This window comes from Populus euphratica, unplaced genomic scaffold (assembly GCF_000495115.2).
Source record: "Populus euphratica unplaced genomic scaffold, PopEup_1.0 scaffold1.1, whole genome shotgun sequence".
Classification (NCBI taxonomy): domain Eukaryota; kingdom Viridiplantae; phylum Streptophyta; class Magnoliopsida; order Malpighiales; family Salicaceae; genus Populus; species Populus euphratica.
In genome coordinates this window covers 6,305,724-6,324,780 of record NW_011499845.1, presented here as the reverse complement: position 1 = coordinate 6,324,780, position 19,057 = coordinate 6,305,724, and the positions used below count along the sequence as shown (strand labels likewise).

Genomic DNA, 19,057 nt, shown 5'->3' with positions numbered 1-19,057 from the left:
AATGATAAATAAATAAAAATTATGAAAAAAAGTTTTCTTCTATTTTAGATAGGTTTTAAGTTTTTTACTGCCTCATTTGTTTTTGATGATTAATTTTTATAAAAAAAATCTCTGCTCACAGGTTTTAAGGTGGTGGCACAGCAAGTGATTGTATTTAAAAAAAAAAAATACGATTAGAGATGTTAAGACATGCCGTTATATTAAAAAAATTCTCACAACAATTTTTGGTTGATTTAGAAAACGGTACTTGATTTACCACATTTCTTCTCCAATAAAACAGTAAAAAGACATGTAAAATTTATGGGATGGTGTGAAAAAAACAAAAGAACTTATGAGATTATTTTTAGAAAAAATAAAAAATATTTGAACAATAAAAAAGAAAAACAAATATAAAAATATTCATCAAAATATACCAAAAAATGTACAAAAAAATATACAGATTTCTTCCGTAACCAGGCTGCGCCATTGGAGCAGTCCAGCTGGCCTGGATCATGCCCTTTGGCTTTTTCTCTGTTTGTTTTTTGCTAGGCACATCAAGTTCCATCCCGCAAGTATGGTATATCATCGTACCATAAATGATCAGATTTGCCTAAGTTACAGTTTAATGAGGCTTACGATGGTACGCACAGATCATTAATCCAAACGAGAATCACGCGGCCCGATTATAATATAAAAAGCAAAACAAAGACACAGAAGGCACGTCAACTTTTCTCTCAGAAACCAGGGCTCACTCTTTGTATCTTCTATATAAAGCCTGTCCAACCTAGCTCTTCTACCCAGTCATTATTTTCTTTGAGAGTGCATAGAATATTTGTGTTGATATAGAAAACAATGGCACTACATGGAAAGATTGAGACAACATTAGAACTCAAGTCCTCCGCAGAGAAGTTCTACAAAGTGTGGAGGAGCCAGTCCTTCCATGTTCCCAAACATGCTTCCAAGCATATTCAAGGAGTTGATGTACATGCAGGTGACTGGGAGACTGCGGGCTCTATCAGGATTTGGCAGTACACAATCGGTAAGGCAATGCTAAAACGTGCACGCTTTCTTTTAATTCTGTTACTTCGATGAAAAAAGCTGCTAAAGAACTAACCACAAATGTTAATTTAGTTACATGCATCTGCTTTAATTTTTCTCTAAGGTTATAGAATTTGACTGTTCATTGGACAGAAATTCTTAACATTCTTAACATAATTGCATGCGATAAGGAAAGAGGTATTCTTATTGGTGGTGCTGCTGCTTCTTTCCAATGCACGCCCATGTCAGTTTATGTAAACAGTGCAATTTTAACAACCGATGTTATTATCTAATACTCTCTGTGCCATAATGCAACCATAGGAGGAAAACCCGGGATATTTAAAGAGGAGGTTTCCTTCGATGATGAGAACAAGACCATAACTCTTAATGGTTTGGAAGGAGATGTCATGAAAATTTACAAGGTCTATAGGCCCATCTGGCAGCTTACACCCAAAGGCTCGGGCTGCTTGGCAAAACTGACCATTGAGTACGAGAAACTCCATCCTGAAGTCCCGGTTCCGGAGATTTATGTTGATTTTATGGTTCATATGACGAAAGACATCGACGAAGCCCTTTGCACCGAGTAAGGGAAGGGGTCATCGATCTCGACCAATAAGCATCACATGTTTGTGATCATGCTAGTACTTGTATAATATATATCTAAGCTTTCGCGCAACGAGTTTCAGTGCATCAATGTGTGTTGTATTTCCTTTGTGTAATCTACAAACCTATTAAATAAAAGTAGAAGCTAAAGCTGCGGCTGCTTCCTCATATGTAATGTTATTTCATCTCTCTTTTTGTCTCGCTCAAATAGTTTCGTGTATGGTCACTATATATTCAGACCCGATGGAACCATAATTTGGTATTGTCATTGAATTTGAACTGGCGAGTAAATATTGATATCTTTTGATTCAATATCCCGTTTAATTTTCTGTATAAAAATTATTTCGGCTTAATCCTTAATTTGACGCAACCTAAAATAACTTGAATAACAGGTACAAAATATGATTTGATGGTTTAATTTTAAAAAACTATATACATCAGATTCACTTGTTTTCTTTATGCTAATGATAAACTCCTGTCAGCTTTCATATACAAGATTTTAATAGGATTATAAATTTATAATTTGAATAGATAATATATTTAATTGCAAAAATAAACGATGCATAGCCAATAATAACCGTGACCTTGTTCCTCCTTTATTTTATTCAATTTTATGAAAACCATGCAGCATTTTGTTGGTTTATCACCAAACAATATGAAGATGTCAAATTTACTTTTCACACACACAAATACATATATACATGTATATATACATCTATATATATATGTGTGTGTGTGTATTGTCATAACTCATTTTCGCACCCCGAATGAAAAATATAAAAATTAAAATTTGATAATATTTTATTGACTGATGACAACTCTGTTGAAAAAAAAAATTCAATTTGAGAAAGAAAAATCCAAAATCAGATGTATATGGACTCAATTAAATTTAAATGAAAGTTTAATTAAATTTATGGAGAGCTTGATAGCAAGAAAAATTGATTTTGGAGTCAATTTGACCTTTAATTGGAAGAAATTAAAGTTTTGAGGTCAAATTATAATTTTTGAAAGTTAATTTGGTCAAATCAGGGGCTTAATTGCATAAATATTGAAGTTTGATAGCTAATTAGGGACTTGATTGAAGAAATCTGAAACCAATGATCAAAATAAAAAAGATGCGTAAGTAAGGGGGTTGGAATTAAAATCGGTAAGAGACCCAATTAAAGAAATTAGAAGTTTATTGATCAATTGAGGGTCAAATTGCATAAATTCAAAACCAAGGACTAAAGTGAAAAAGGTGGCCAACTTTAAGGCCGATGTTGAATTTTTGGCAGGGATGTAATTTCATTGATTTTAAATTAAAATTTCAATTTACAACTTGATTGAGCAAATTACAAATTAAGGACCAATGTAAAATTTAATATGTTTTTGCCGCCTTTGCATTTAAATGAAACAACGCGTTTTGACCAAAACGGCGCCGTTTCATGCACTATTTTTTTAAAAAAAGAGAAGGCCTGAAATGGTGCTGTTTTGAATGACATCATCATCTTCTTCCCTTAGATACGCAAAGAATTGGGAAAGAAAATTTGTTTTTCTTCTTTGTTTCTCACCAACTTCCCTTCCCCCTATGACTTTAAAAAGACACCGACACAACCCACTTTCCACTTATCGAACGGATTGTGGAGGGGCAGCAACACAGTGGCCACCCCAGCCACATCCCCCCCTTGTTTTTGCCTATAAAAACAAGGGAAAGGGAAGAAAAAAACTAAGAAAGAGAAAAAGAGGAGAGAGAGACCAAGATTGAAAGGACAAAGAGGAGAGAGAGAGATAGAACAGAAGAGAGAATATAATAGAGAAGAGGGAAAAGAAAAGAAGAAAATGAAAGAAAATAAAAAAACAAAGGCCCTTGCCTTTGTACAGCGAGGAAGAAGAAGGAGGAACATTGCCGGCTACCGTCTCCACCACCGTGAGCCACCACCACAACAACAACCACCGCTCTTCATGTCAAGTACTCTTCTCTCTTTCCCTACTTCGTTTTCTATTCAATTTCATCCAATATAATAGGTTAGCCTTCACCCATTTTGCATATTGGGTCAGTGTTGTCCCATTTTTTTGGGGCGAGCGTTGGAGCAGTTCATTTTATGTTGGGCAGGAGCAAGCTTGTTTCATGTCTGGCCGGTGTGGCCCTGCTTCATGTTGGGTTAATGCTGGCCCATTTTGTTGTATGTTGAGTCGATGCTGGCTTATCATTTTTATGTTGAGTCTTGGTGGCCCATTCCAAATAAATACATCATAAAAATACAAATTCAGTATTAAAATATCTTATTTTCATCAAAACTTTCAAAAATACAAAAAAATAAAAAAAGTTATTTTTGTGCATGCGGCCAAGTGTCTCAAAGCTAAAAAAATCATATTGTATTTTTCATACACCAAAAACAATGTTTTGGCATGCATTTTTGTTTTAATAACCAGTTTATTTAAGTTAAGAGAAAATTAGCTAAAATTTCAAAAACAACAAAAATTTTATTTTGTTTATCTTTTAGTATCCGGGATATGACATTACATGTAATGTGTATTTTGGATATTTAATTTTTTTTTTATAATAAAATAATTAGATTTTACTGCATTAAGAGAAGAATCTCTTTATTAAGTAGGGATTGTCTGTAACCTTAGATAGAACAACAATTAAAAACCATTACACCACTTTAGATTTTATCAGAAAAAACAATGTAATCTATTTTAGATAAAGTATATTTGAGGTGATAATATATTTTCTTTACGCAACTAGTTTCCATATCTAATTTCTGAGATCAGTTAGGATTTCTAGTTATCAAAATATTAGGTGACAACTTACATTCAAACTTTCTATTAATAAGATACATAAAAATTTTATCTTTTTATATTTTATTAAAAATATATTATTTTGTTTTTTTTTGAAAGATGAACAATCATCGTAACTCCACGTACATGCAACAATATATATATATATATATAAAATTTGTAGAGGAGTCATGAATCACATGTACACAGGCTGTGGGGGAAGCTGTGCTGTTTTCTTTTACGCCTTCATACAAGGCCTGCATCAACGAGACCATAATGAGTTGCTAACTCAAGCAAGACATCATTGTTTTTTTACGAAGTAATTAAACAAAGTTTCTTCAGAGTTAATAAAAAACGAAAATACTTCATATTTTTTTTTTATTTAAACAAAACAGGAGAGCATCGCGCTACAAATCCACAAGGGAAATACGGAGGACAGAATGGCCACTCCATTATACGAGTCCTTGATCACAGCTGAACGTGCTTTGAGATTCAAAAAGATTGTTCTGAATTCAGCAAAAAGAAAAAAGGACGTCTCAATATTATTATTAAATTAGATAACAATCAACAATTTAAACAGCTTTCAATGTTCTCATATCCAATGCATTTAGACATGCTGACTAAGGCATGGAGTTTAAGAAATTAGATTAGTGGTAGAAAAATAATTGTTAATAGTAGTAGCCTATCTCAGAGATTGAACACATCTGAAGGGAGGGGACCCTGTAAACATCCAGGCATCCCTTTCCAGAACTTAATGAGTTATTGTCTTGTCCATTCACCATATCCTTATGGCCGCAATGTTAGCAAAATGATCTATGATGATATAAAAAGGGTTATTTTTAGTGATTTGAAGCATTTTTATTGTTCCAAAAGGTATCCAAAAAGACGTGAATTCAACTGCAGTTGTTGCTTCGCAGTGATCGTGCCCGACAGTGTAGTTTTGAATCTTGATGGAGCCATCAGTCTCCCAGTCACCATGATGTACATTAACTACTTCGCAGCTGGAGGTTTGAGTTCTACGGCTGTCTCCAGCTAATCTTGCAGAGCCAATGTTAAATGTTAAATGTACGGTTAAAAAGACATGTTTTAAGCTTGATTAGGTGTTAAATGTGCAAATATTTCGAGAATCACAACCAAGGTTATACAAATAAATTTCTATGATTTTTTCAGTACCCCAACAAGATTTAGGATCATTCCAAATTAATTAGTTTCTATTTTTTTTTAATTTTAAAAAATATTTAGTGGTTAAGAAAAATTAAGAAATATTTCCTGACCTCAAAAAATTTGAAATTGTTTTTGAGAGTACATTGAATCTTTATTAGCATGCATGAAAAATCTTCAATTCAAAATATCAAAAAATGAACTTCTAAAAGGGTTTTTTTTTTCAACAATCAAAATTTGAACTATTAACCTTAACGGTCCAATCGAAGGAAGGGCTATTACTTATCTCAAGGATAAAATAGTATAAGCCTTAATATGTCATAACTTTCACAATTGAGGATAAAAAGGCCATTAAACCCAATTTGAAGTTTTCTTTCTTTCAATGGCCTAGCAAAATGACATTGAATTTATTATTTTTTTAAATGTCAACTAAGCATTAAAGTTTAATGATTTTTTATTTGGGAAAATATGTTAAAAATAATACAAGTTACATATTAATATTTTATTAAATAATTTAAAATTTTGGGTTGACATGATTTTCATATAAGACAAACATAAAAACCTTTTCAATTGTTTGATTTATTTATTTGTTCACTTATTGCCTTCTTTTATCAGCAAATTGATCTCCAGCAACTAACAAAAATAGCAAGTAAAATTCATGCAATCCCTATCGAGATAGCTTGTAACTATGAGTAAAAAGGACATGTAATGTATTAAAATGAAATTATAAAAATCTTCAAACTTGTATAATCGATATTATAGAGCCCCCATTAAATTAAAAATGCCATGCGCATGCATGTAGTTAAGCAGATGACGCTACAGCGTCACTCACACTAGGATTTTCCATATCCAAGACATGTTGTGATGATTTGATATGAGTAAATATATTAAAGAAATGAAAATACAAGTAACCGATATAATATATATAGCAACTTGTTGATGGAGGATTTTCTGCCTTTTCAAGTCTTAACCGATATAAATCTTATTATCTTATCCCAACTTCAATTTTACCTAATATTTTAGCAATTAAATTAAATATTAAATGTTGTTTCTATCGTTTTCCTCTTCTCACCCTACGTGATAACAGCCATTTAATGGTTAAAATTGAGCCGGTTTGTGGCCTGCGATTGGTTACGTTGGTGGTGGCAGTGAGATCACGATGATGGCATGTAGCGCCGTGATGAGAAAAAGATTTAATTATGATGAATTAATTTCTGCTCTAAATTAAAAAATCCGACAACTGGTTGGTTGCTTCAACTTCTGAACCTCCCCCAAGAGAATATCGTTGTTTCTCATAAAAAAAGAAGAAGTTATATCTAGAAAAAAATCATAAATAAATACGAACAGAAATACTTTATAAAGATTTTAAAATTTAGAAGATAAAAATTGATATAAAACTGGTTTGAAAACAAGAGGAGACTATTTATATAGCTGGGCCACAAAGCTTTAACTTGATTACTGGGCCCAACTCTTGCAGAGAGACCCAATATGGCTTTCACAATGGTAACAATACATGCATCTAACAAGCTACCACGAGCTGCGCTGTTTGGCATGCTCTAAATTCAATTTAGAGATTGTAATCATATTTAAAATTATTTTGAATATAAAAAAATTAAATTTTAAATGAAATTCAATTTTTATAAATAATATAAAAATAAATAAGATATCAATCTCACTAAATTATTACACTAAAAAAAAATATTAATATTAAAATTAATTTTTACAAAATACTGGCAAAAAGGGTGGGGGGGGGGGGGGAGATCAGACTGGGGCGCAGAATCTTGTTAATCGAAAGACCAAGAAATCAAATGAAAGACTAGTGCGCATTCTAAATTAAAGACCTGATTGGCTGACATTATCTTCTAAGCATATCCTGAGCCGCGCTTAAGTATGGAAATCAAAAGATAGACACTAACAACGAATAAGAGCCAGGGGCAAAACATTTTACCAAGCACAGAAGCAGCCCCGATCCAACCCCACCTTTCACCAAGAAGAAACCATGTAAATCCGGAACCCCAGAATGGCTCCAAACCATAAATGATTGTAGTTTCTGTTGCTGAAACATCAACATTGCAGCGATCTACGAAGTTAATAAATAAAGTAACTTATGATGACATTTACTTTTATTTGACAGTAAAAGTCTTAAACAGCACAATTTTCTAAATCCGATTGAAGCCATTTTGGTTAAACTCACCAGTGATCTTTCATTCCGGAGGCAAGGATCATCATGCAACGTTAGGGTCACTGAGAATTGGGAGATTCCAGTTCCATTCCCAAACAGATTTCACATTTAATTTTAACTGAAATTGAATCTACATAACAACTTTAATAATATTATCTAAAATTTGTCTCGCTTATAAAATACAATAAGTTTCTATGCAATTGTTTTTTTTTTTTTTTTGTTATGAATTACCAAATCCCAAATGAACTAACTGTAGCCTTGGAGGAATTCATAAACCCACAAGGCAAATAAAATATAAACTACACCTCCCACAGACAATTATCAAAGACAAAAAATAAAATAAACTAAATAAAAGGACAATCCAAGGTGCCTTTAATATTAAAGAATAAAAATATCAATTTTCTATTAAAAGGGAAAAAGAAATCTGCCATCGTTGGTCCTCTTTCAAACAATTAAAAGGGAAAAAGAAATCTGCCATCGTTAGTCCTCTTTCAAACAACATCAGAAGATCTATAAATCACGTTAACTAATATAGACACAAACTTTTTAACATCAGAAGATCTATAAATCACATTAACTAATATAGACACAAACTTTACGGGCCTAGAGGGAAGAACTGCCAAAGGTAGAGAATGATGGATAGTGCATTTCAAAAGGGTTGCGCTTGCAAGCGAAGTAAAAATGAGGAATTTCCCAGAACCAGGGTTGGAAAGACAACTGGGGATGTACTTTCGAGTGTTCAAAGATTTAATCGGGGCAAACTTTATGAGAGCTGAGTGTGAAAAGTCATGATGTCTATGCCCTGGATAGTTGGAATGATTTTATGCAGCCATATCCTCAAATTAAGCACCCATTAAGGTGCTTTCCCTTTACTACCTTCTTCTTTCACGTAAGTTGAAATGCAGGACTAAAGCAGCGTGACAAACAAGAAAGCACAGGAAGAACAATAAGGACAACGGTATGAAACTTATTTCAGAAATTTGAAGTTTCCTTCGGAAAGTTGGCAAATTGAGAAAACAATTTATCGCACCTCTGTGCTCTCTCCTTAAGCACAAACCAGTTGAGAATATGCCAGTGCAGAGTGACGGAATCCATGGAAATGCAGTCATCCAATGCCATATCATTTCCCACTTCCATGATGGCGGATCACAAGTTTGGACACCACCAAACCTGCCTCCAGCAAAATATCATATTGTTGAGGAGATAGCAATAACACATACCTCAATTAGCTATAACTTCTTCAAACCATGCGTGAAGATAACCAAACTCCATTTCTTATGGACATTTACGCTGTAAACACACCTTGTATCCAAGAAGAGGTAATAAGTTCTTTCTATTTGTGTTTCTCCATGCATGTTCCGTTCTAAGCATATGCACACCAAAAAACACCACAGTTAAGAAGTTCAAGAGATCATCAATCTGGGATGTGCAAATACAAATCCAATATTACAGAAGGTTGAAAGCGAGCTTATTTTATTCAAACCAGTTGAAGGAAAATTAATATAAGAAGAATGCTTGGTCCTTCCACTTCGATCATCATCAAATGCAACGAACAATAAATCACTAATCAACAAAAACAAGGATCAACACCTACACTGGGAGGAGATCCACTGGATTCCAGTGCAAGGCCTACAATGGACATGAGAGCTCCAAACCAGGTATGTGCAGGAACTGTTGCTCCTAGCATACCATCAAGCAAAGGAACCACAATTACCTGATCAATTTATACACAAACATATGCCGAATTTTGTATCTTTTAAGTACATCTACGAACTAAACCAAGAAAAAAAAAAACTTGGATTGAGACACAACGTAGAGACTGATCAAGAAATTTACAGTGAACACGACCAGCATCTGATGTGTGCAGCCCAAGTGCTGACTTAGGTACCCTAGACAAACCCAAAAACCCAACTCTATCACTGCAATACGGGTCCGAACATCATCCTATGCTTGCAATGCAAATGGAAAGAATGGAATGGCTGATACAACAAATCTCACAACAGTGAAAGCTGCTGGATCCATTATTGCTTCAACTTCTTTCACAACTGTAATGTCACTCGCTCCAATATCAAAAAAATAAAAATAAAACCAAAAACTATCACAAAATCAAAGTTGCGGCCACACACAGGACAATGCATCTAAAATCAAACAAGGATATTTCAAACGGATGATGGGATCTATATAATTGCAAGCATATAAAGTTTCCATCTAAAGTCAACAAGGTACAATTAATAACAACAAATCCTCAATCACAAACCAGGATATTTTAGCGCAATCAGATGTCAAATCCACCTCAATATCTAGATATTTTAAATAAAATAGAATGTAATGTATAATGAATGACTATTCTATTAATCACAATTAGTCAAAACAGCAATATTGTTTTTTTTTTTTTAAAAAAAAAAAGTTAAATTCAAGCTTCTTCAATTTGTTTCATCTCCTATGAGAATCATTTTTTTTTCAAAAAAAAAAAAAAAGAGTAACGTGCCATAGACAATGGTGACGCCGTTGAGTAAAGTTATGGAGTACCTGGCTTTCCTTCCTGGACGCGGACAGTATCCTCCGCCACGAATATTTCTTCCCAAACAACGTCTTAAAATTTAAGCTTTTGTTTCTTCTGATTCAAAGTCAGAAGAACAGAGAGGACAACGCAGAAAAGCTCGGAGACTGATCATCGCTTGTTAATTTGCGTTTGTTCACGCTCTAACTTTGCTTTTTTTATTTTAATTTAATTATTGAAGTAAAAACATATTCTGCAAAATTAAAGTTTATGGTAAAAACCTTATAAGGTTTGATTTTTTTTTTCACTTTCCTATTATAGATTATAGTTTGGGAAATTACACTCTATTTCCTTAATTTTATACACATATTAACACTTAAAGTCCTTAAAATTATTTATATTTTGTCATTATATTCATTTTAATAACTAAAAAACATCTAGAGCCTCAAAATAATAAAATTGCCATTCATAATTTTTAATTACAACAATGTTATCCATAATTCCCTGAACAGAAATCCATTTTAGGTATTTTGTTAAATTATTTTTGGGCATCATTAATGTTCACTTTTCTAGGATTCATAATAAAGAAAGGAACACAATTCATTCACTTAGAAGCATTACTTCCCTTAACTAAACTCGTGTGCATTTAATATTTATAATATATGACAGAGAAATACATGAATTAGAGAAGTTAAGGAAGAGGCAAGCAAGAACAGTCATCTGGTATGCTCTTGCTTTCATTTGTCATTCTCTTCTCTCCTAATTTGACAAGTATGCCTAGAATCGAAGGTTAGCACCAAACTTCCATCAATCCTCTTTAATTCGAACCTCTCAACCAACCAACACAGAGCCACCATTCCTGCACTTTCCCTTGCCATCAGAATCCTCATCTCTTGACCTTCACTTCACTTTCACCCCCATTAGCCCACCCGGCTCGCTCCTTCTTGCCCGCATTTCATTCTCTCCCACTTAATATAGTTTATGGAGGCCGTAGATCTTCCTCTAATCCGTCCCCTTAATTATTATATTTTATCAAGGAAAACAGAGTTTTTCATCAAAGAATCCAAATCTATTTAATAATCCTGGCATTGATATAAAAATATAACTTCTTTTTTTTTTTTTTAATTGCAACTATCCAACTATCCATCAAAATTTTTCAATAAAAAGTAAAAGCATTCGAGTAAATCCGTATATTCATACACATTCAAATTGCAAATACAGTATCTAAATCTCATCATTACGCGTCAACAAAACTATAAAACTACAAATAATATGGGAAGCTAACAAAAAAGGAAAATGAAATTTACAAGGGAAGCCTTGCAAAATCAATTCGAGTTACAGTTTAACAACTGCTCCACCCTTGACCCATCCAATATGCTCTTACCTCCACCTCCCTGATGAATTCAGCCTCATGATTTAGCCAAAACACAAATGCCCATCGAGTTTCTTGTCAATTCCCAGACTAGGAGAATGAATACAATTCTTAATCGGAAATAGATGCAAATCCTACAAAAAGAAAGAATTCGAATTGTTTCAAAGGAAAAGGTAGATTCAGAGTTTTGAGATTCGTCGAAAAAACCCAAATTGATAGAACCTAATTGAGAAGGGAGAGAACAGAGAGGAAAAGATTGGAAATTTATTTTTTTGACATGGCAGCTGTTATTTATGTTATATTATACACGCAGATAATTTTATCTTTCTATCATTTTTTAAATTTTATTTGACTTATGCGATAAAATTTTAGAATTTATTTTTGTGATTATTCCTAAAAATTATCGTAAACTTTTCACTGTGAATTAAGTCTACTGCCGTCTTTAAAATTGTCACTGTGGATTAAAAGTAGAATTTAAACCTTTTAATAACTATAGTTTATGATAAAAATAATAGTTAAGAAAATAACTTTAGGAGGCGGCAGACTGCGACGTTGAAGTTCATCGACATATCATTTCAACTACCGAATATATCAACAGTTATTTAAAAGTATAGTAATAATTATTTTTTATTTAAAAATATTTGAAAATAATTTTTTATTCAAATAATTCTTTTTGCGTATGTTAACGAAAAATCTGAGTTGCAAATAATTATTTGTCCACGCCTCTTAATAATAGCCACGAGCGTGCCAAGAATCCAACCAAGGATTTGCAAATCAAGTGCACGATTTGCCTCCACATAATAGACTAAGAAAGTGAGATGTACAGGCAAGAAGGACAGATCGACAGAAAGACACGATATTTTGATTTTGAAATCAAATTAGTTTTAATTGAATTTAATTTAAAAATTCAATTTTTTTTGTTTTACTTTTTAAATGAATAAGCTGAAAATCTTGATTTGTCAAACATGTGTTAATTTATAAATTGTCTATATTCTTTAGGCAAAATTGAGACTCACCCAATGAAAATGCATGTTTCCCTTAGCAAAACTAATAGAGAATAACGAATGAGGCGCTAACTATTAAGTTCTGAGGGTTGCCTTGCGTATCACCTAGCTAGCGTCCCAAAAATCCAACCCTGCACATAACATTTATTGTATGTGTATAGCATGTTCTTTGCTTTGTTTGCTAGTTGCTCGGCACCTACGTAGTTTAGAATTGAGTAGATCAGACGTTCATGCATAGAATCCTTGCTCTATAACTTCAAATTCAAGTCCAATTCCTTGCCCGTTAAATGAGAGGATATTCTCATCAAACAGAGATTTGCCGAGGAATGGCGAAGACGAAAGTAGATCTGAAAACCAACAGCACTGTTAAAAACCAACCACCATGTTTTATCATGCATGAGGAGCATGAATGCGACCTACATTGATTAACATTAATAGAACCTTTTAATGAGGTCGTTGATGCATTGTATTAAATTTAGCATTTCCAGCTATGCATGCCGTTGCGGGACCTTTCCACTGCTCATACGACTTCTTCATTGGTGATGAAAATGATGATGATGCTGCAAAAGGAGATATCAAACTGAGAAATGCAAGCTAGCGAATTAAACAAGCCGGAGCATGGGTGGGTGGAAGAAATAAAAAAAAGCCTTGTGGAAGGTGATAAAAGAGAGAGAAGAGGTAGTTGCACTTAACTCGTACGTGCGCACTTAAATGCTCTACACAATGGCCTCAAGCAAACATTCATTTCATGGGGAAAAATATACTGTGGTCTTCAGACCTTGGTTTCTCATGCTTCCACGGAATCTTTTGAATTTGTCAAAACTGTACAATTGAAGAAAAAACCATCCCTTCTCTCCAGCCATTGCATGGAGATTTTCACAGTTCACTAGACAAAACTGATTCCAATGAAGTTTCTATGGCCTTTTCTTTGCACGTTAAGAGGACTTGGAACTTTGCTTTGTCCAAAGGTGACATGAGCCCAAAATTAAGTTGATAATTGGAGCTGTCCAAAAAGGGCATGGAATAGAGACTTCCCTCGACGTTCAACAAGTGATTGAAGGAAATGGTATAGGGATATTGTGGTCATTCAGGAGGAAGGCGAGTATCCCCCAACTAGGGAGCGCTCAATTGACCGCCGGCATACCATACATGTACAAAACAGAACATTTTAGTAATGGTTTTATTTAAAATTTAATACCATTCTTAATGTTGTTATAAAACGTAGAATATAATATTTGATGTGTGATATAGTGTCCCAAGGCTTAAGAAAGCGTGTTGGCCCAGCAAGACAGGCATCCTCATTTACAGAAATGGATGCATTTAAGTAAAAAAAAAAACTGACGGTATTTCTAGGAATAATCAATCAAAAGAGAAACAACCCCCCCCCCCCCCCCCCCCCCCAAATCCCAGCCAATGGCCCATCCCAACTCTCCCCCTCTTCTCTTATACTTTTGTATGCGGTCACAACATTCGTTCTCCAAGCAATTTGTTTGGTCATGGCTTGAGCCCCACCCCCCCCCCCCCCCCCCCCCCCCCCCCCCCTCCCCCCACCTAATTATCAAACCAGGGCTGTTTGCACTGCAGTCTGTGACCAGATACATGATTGACATACCACAAGGTCCACAACAACATTAATGTTCTAATGGTGTCTATTTTCCTAGCCATAAGCCGTCCATCACTTGCTCGAACAAAGCATCATCATGGCTGTTAAGACTGCTTGAATATTGAACGTCCAGGATGTATGTATTCTGGGTTTGTAATGTTTGCAGTGCTTTATTTTTTTTAGAATTTGGCACATGATTATTTTAATCATTAACATCATGACACATTAATTGGGTGATAGACGGTCAAAATTAGAATAATTTAATTCTGGTTTGTCAAAAAACATAACCTACACCTATGAAAGGAGTAGCAGCCAGCACTCTTGTTCTCAACCTCCATTCAAATAATAGTGTATGCATCAATTCCCATTTCTTTCCAGCTTTTGTTTTGCCTTTTGGATTACTGAAACTGATGAGTTTTGTTGACAACCAGATCGTGTGAAAAAAAAAAAAAAATGAAGGATGAGGCATGTGGCCTTGCTCTCCACTTTTAATGAGAGAGAAAAAAAGCTCCTTTTCAACAGAGAAAGAAAGATAATGTTTAAAGTAGAAGTACACATCTTTTTGGGGGTGTAAGTCGAAGTGCTCTTTACATCATGAAGCATACACGGACACTGTTTAGTAGTTTCTTCTGTGTATTTTATTGCAGCAAAGACTTGACTGCACTAGGGCTACAAGTCTAGGTTATACAATCAGTTTTGGTCCACATGTTCTTTGGCTGTTAAAATGGAAATTTTAAAACAAGAACGAAGAACGAATGTGCAAAACGAGAGCAAGAATTCAAATTTAGTTGAAGAGTTTTCTGGACATGAGTGGCAAAGTAGATGAATAAATAGTAGCTATAATTAAATTCAAAGCCAGTGAATTTTAGCAGAAGGGTACAGCAGAAGAAAACACTGAAAAAGAAACAGGAGCATTTACACTAGCCTTTTCAGTTGCGCTCATTCTCACGCACCATTGCTGCACTACTGTCCCAACCTCATTAAACATGACTGAAAAGGCTAAAGCCAATGCTCTCTTCTCTCTCGTCTACTATAATATTCAAAAGTAAAGAAGAAAAAGCTGAAAGCATAAACCATCTTACATGCACTCTTAAATTTGTAGCATTAAATCTTAGTAGCATACATAAGTTCCACAACCTACCGTTCTTCCTAGTTGTGGAGAGGATTAGGACCTGTATGAATTATCCTTTTATCATCTTCGTATACTGTGTCTGGATCTCCTTTATCAATGTCCAGAGGCTGATCTTGGCTTGGAGGTGCATGAAACCGTGTCTCAAAAAACCTGGCTTTTCTTGGCAGAGACTTCACCAGCTTACCAGTTTCTTCATGACCAAAAGCTATAAGCAAACCTAACTGAGCAAGAATTAACAGAATCCAGAATAAGAAGATAATTGCAGCTTTAGCTCCAGAATATCTTCTACTTCTTGCTGCTGCTACGCCAACTTTACGATGAAATATCATATTGCACCAAATATGACTGTGTAGCAAAGAGGAAGCACCAATGAAACCACCCTCTAGCAGACCATAAAAAAGGCAAACTGGGATCTCTAAATTTACACAATAGAATGGAAAACAAAGTTGTGAAGTTGCAATGATTCTGTGAAATCTTTTTGGGAAGTTTGAAAGCTACCAAACAAGAGTAACTAGAGATCGGTAGCTGGGGAGAAAACTTTTTAGCTTTGGGTGCTCCTTATCTTATGGGTCTGGTCACATGATCTTGACCCTTGATTCGTGGAACCTTCTTATATTTTCTTATTTCACACACTGAATCTTTGGATTTAGCACCTTTCACTCTCACGAGCTCACACCATATATAGTGGTACTATTATACTACTATAGCTTGATTTGTTTTCTCTTTGCTTTCCGGCAAGACCTGTTGTTTTCTTTTTGGTTTTACTGGTTTATGTATTTCTTTTTTCCTATCATGTTGCTTGGAGAGGGTGTTGTGGGACTTTCCATTATTAATAGCCGCTGTCTCCGGGGTTTTGTTCAAATTTATTTATGTCCATGAATATATTGAGAAAAAGGCATCGGTAAACAAAAACTCTGAGTTTTCACTGTTTTTTGCATCTCACCTGTCCGTCCAACTTGTGCTTATCTGATTGCAGGGTTTTACTTTTATTTTGTTAATTTTAGTTTTACGGAATGACTTAACTGGCCATTTTGTCCACAACCCTTGTTTTCGTAAAGACTCTCCTTCTCTTTTGCTCAATGTTTTTGGATGATCATACTTAAATAAGAGTGATGACAGCTTTACATTATCACATGATATACATAGCAATAGACAAAAGTTATCATAAATTCTTATCTTAGAATCTAATTAGTATAGATTTCATCAATCTCAAAAGGTAATTCAAAGACCCATATCTTGGTTTAATTTGCCATGAATTAATTATGGTCACAATTTATTTTCAATGTTAGAATTTACCCTGAAAACCTATTTTCAAGTTTTTTTTTTCTTTTTTTGTTCCCCGTATAAAACTAGTCTTGATTGCTCTTGTTTAGGAATAATGGTCCTTTTATCTATCCTTAGATTTATTTATCCATACATTTTGTATATTTTTGTTTGTGATTTTTATCTTTTCTAATTCACCCTTGCGAATCCAGGATAGACTTTTTAAGCCACATACTTATTTTGTCATTAGCAGCCCGTTATCATTGAATAAAATTATAAACTTAGGATATGTTTACCATTTTTTATTATATTTAAATATTATTTTTAATATTAACATATTAAAATAATCTGAAAAAAATTAAAAAATAAATTTAAAATAAATAAATAATTTTTTTAAAAATATATTTTTAAAATATAAAAACACGGGTTGACAAAAAATCCCTATCCATGCAACTTTCTGCTTGTTTTGAGGGTTTTTGAAAATTAAAAAACTTCTTATCTCGCTATACTCCACGCACATTATAAATGCTCATTCATATAGACATCTTGAATATCAATCTAAGTGTATTGAGGCAATGAAGCTCTCTAGAAATCTGTAGTAATGTGAATGATATATATCCTAGCAGGAATCTCATATATATGGTCTACCTACTTAATTTCCATACATTACACCAAAAACAATTCTCGATAGCTACCTGTCAACTTAGTTTAACTTGTAGAATTAATTTTTTATGTACTATAGTACTTAAAATTCAACTCTAGACCTAGTAGATTGACATGGAAACTGGGCTAGATTTGAAGTTGAACCAAATAAGAGATTCATCAACCATATCCAGTCGAAACCCAATCTGACCACAGGGTACTTTGACAACAAAAAAAATAAATCAAAATATTGGTTATAGTAGGATTAATTTGAAACTCGTCATTCTTTTATTAATTAAAACATTTTATAAATTAAACAAGATCATGCTAAGTATACCCCCTTTTTTTACCAAAAGTTTCTACGTACACCTTGCAGCCATGTACACACAATGAAAATACCAGCCGCACGTCAATCGGTTTTGTTACTGCATAATTTCTCGGAATTCAGCCGGTTTTTTCATTGATTTATTTTTTTCTCTTTGTTTTTTTTTTCTTTATTTCTTGTTGCTACGTCCATGCACAAGCAGAAATAACTCTCTCTCCACGCTTCTCTGAGGGTAAACGACATTAAATTCTTAATTCTCAAACTGTTCAGACAATGCCAGGTATTCACGATTTATCAGGTCACAATGGCTGGTTTGTTCGTGCGATGATGTGAGACATTTTTTAAAGTCTATTTTTATTTAATTATGTATCAATTAAAGCTATTTCTCTCCTTTCTTCAGTGACTTTTTTACTTTTCTCTCTACTCGTAAAGTTTGAAATGTGAAAATAAAATAAAATTCATGATTAAAACATAAATATTTAAAACCATACCAACTATAAAAATTTATAAAAATTCAGAAATTAAAAAATATTTTTCTGCACCAAAAAATATGGACATTGTCGTCCAGTGTTTACACTACAATAATGAGCAATCAAAATATCGTTTTGTTTTATTTTATTAATTTAATTTAATAATTAAAAGATCATATTGTATGTCTATCTTGTAATTAATTATACAACTTCAAAACTCTATAGAAATTATTTTTCATAAACAAAACAGCCAAAAATATAAACCACAGCTGTTCATGCATACACACACATTGGTAGTTAATTAAAGTAGTAGAAGGTACAAGAAAGTGACCATTGGTACCTGACGTGGTTCACGATCAGTATTAATCAAGCTACGTATCGATGACACTGTTAGTTCTTAGAATTCCGGTGGATTGATTGCCATATTAATACGACGCCTTGGAGGTTGGGTATGCGATTAAAGTCTCATATTGGTTAGAAATGAGGAGGATCAAGGATATATAAGGATGGATAAATATTTTTATTGGTATGAAGTTTTTTGAGTATAACTCAAGAGCAAATTCATGAGAGTTTAGGCTCAAAATAGACAATATCATACCAATGTGGAGATAGGTGGTGTTCATAATCCTTACAAGTAGTATCGGAGCATGCCCCAGAGTTAGCCATGATGGATGAATCCTCGAAATGCCGAACAAAAGGTGGTGGGCCTTAATTAAATCACGATGTGATCCATGGATCAGCTCTATTGGATAGGCGGTGTGCTCCGGATGCTTCATGGACGTGTCCTGATCTCAACACTGTGAAGAGGAGTTGACCTAGAAAGAACAAAAACTCTCAAGTCAGGTAATGCTCTCCGGATGCTTCATGGTCATGTCCTGACCCCAACACGATGAAGTAGAGAGAAGTAGAGGATGAAAAATCCTAGTTGGCAAAGAGTGGATGAATAAATGATCTTTTGAGGAGAGGCTCGGTGATCCTTTGTTCGAGGGAAGGATTGTTGGGTATGCGACCAAAGTCCCACAT

At 34.0% G+C, this 19,057-nt stretch overlaps 2 protein-coding genes across 3 annotated transcripts; one reads left to right on the top strand and one right to left on the bottom strand.

Annotated features, from left to right (window-relative positions):
* Nucleotides 1–768: 768 nt before the first annotated feature.
* LOC105125057 (MLP-like protein 328) lies at nt 769–1,805 on the top strand. Its single transcript, XM_011025348.1, has 2 exons — nt 769–1,018; nt 1,339–1,805. Exons 1-2 carry the CDS (start codon nt 832–834, stop codon nt 1,602–1,604), a joined length of 453 nt encoding a protein of 150 aa, XP_011023650.1. The 5' UTR covers nt 769–831; the 3' UTR covers nt 1,605–1,805.
* A 2,763-nt stretch (nt 1,806–4,568) lies between these two features.
* Nucleotides 4,569–10,358, bottom strand: LOC105125028 (uncharacterized). 2 transcript variants are annotated; one of them, XM_011025304.1, is made up of 6 exons: nt 10,212–10,358; nt 9,318–9,403; nt 9,026–9,142; nt 8,754–8,893; nt 7,490–7,621; nt 4,777–4,886 (listed from the first exon to the last, which is right to left on the bottom strand). In XM_011025304.1, the coding sequence occupies exons 3-6, from the start codon at nt 9,076–9,078 to the stop codon at nt 4,873–4,875; spliced, it is 339 nt and encodes a 112-aa protein (XP_011023606.1). In that variant the 5' UTR covers nt 9,079–9,142; nt 9,318–9,403; nt 10,212–10,358; the 3' UTR covers nt 4,777–4,872. The 2 variants fall into 2 exon arrangements, with proteins under 2 accessions (XP_011023614.1, XP_011023606.1); XM_011025312.1 differs by lacking the exons at nt 9,318–9,403; nt 10,212–10,358 and adding an exon at nt 4,569–4,637 and having other exon boundaries at nt 4,829–4,886; nt 9,026–9,307.
* Nucleotides 10,359–19,057: the final 8,699 nt, after the last annotated feature.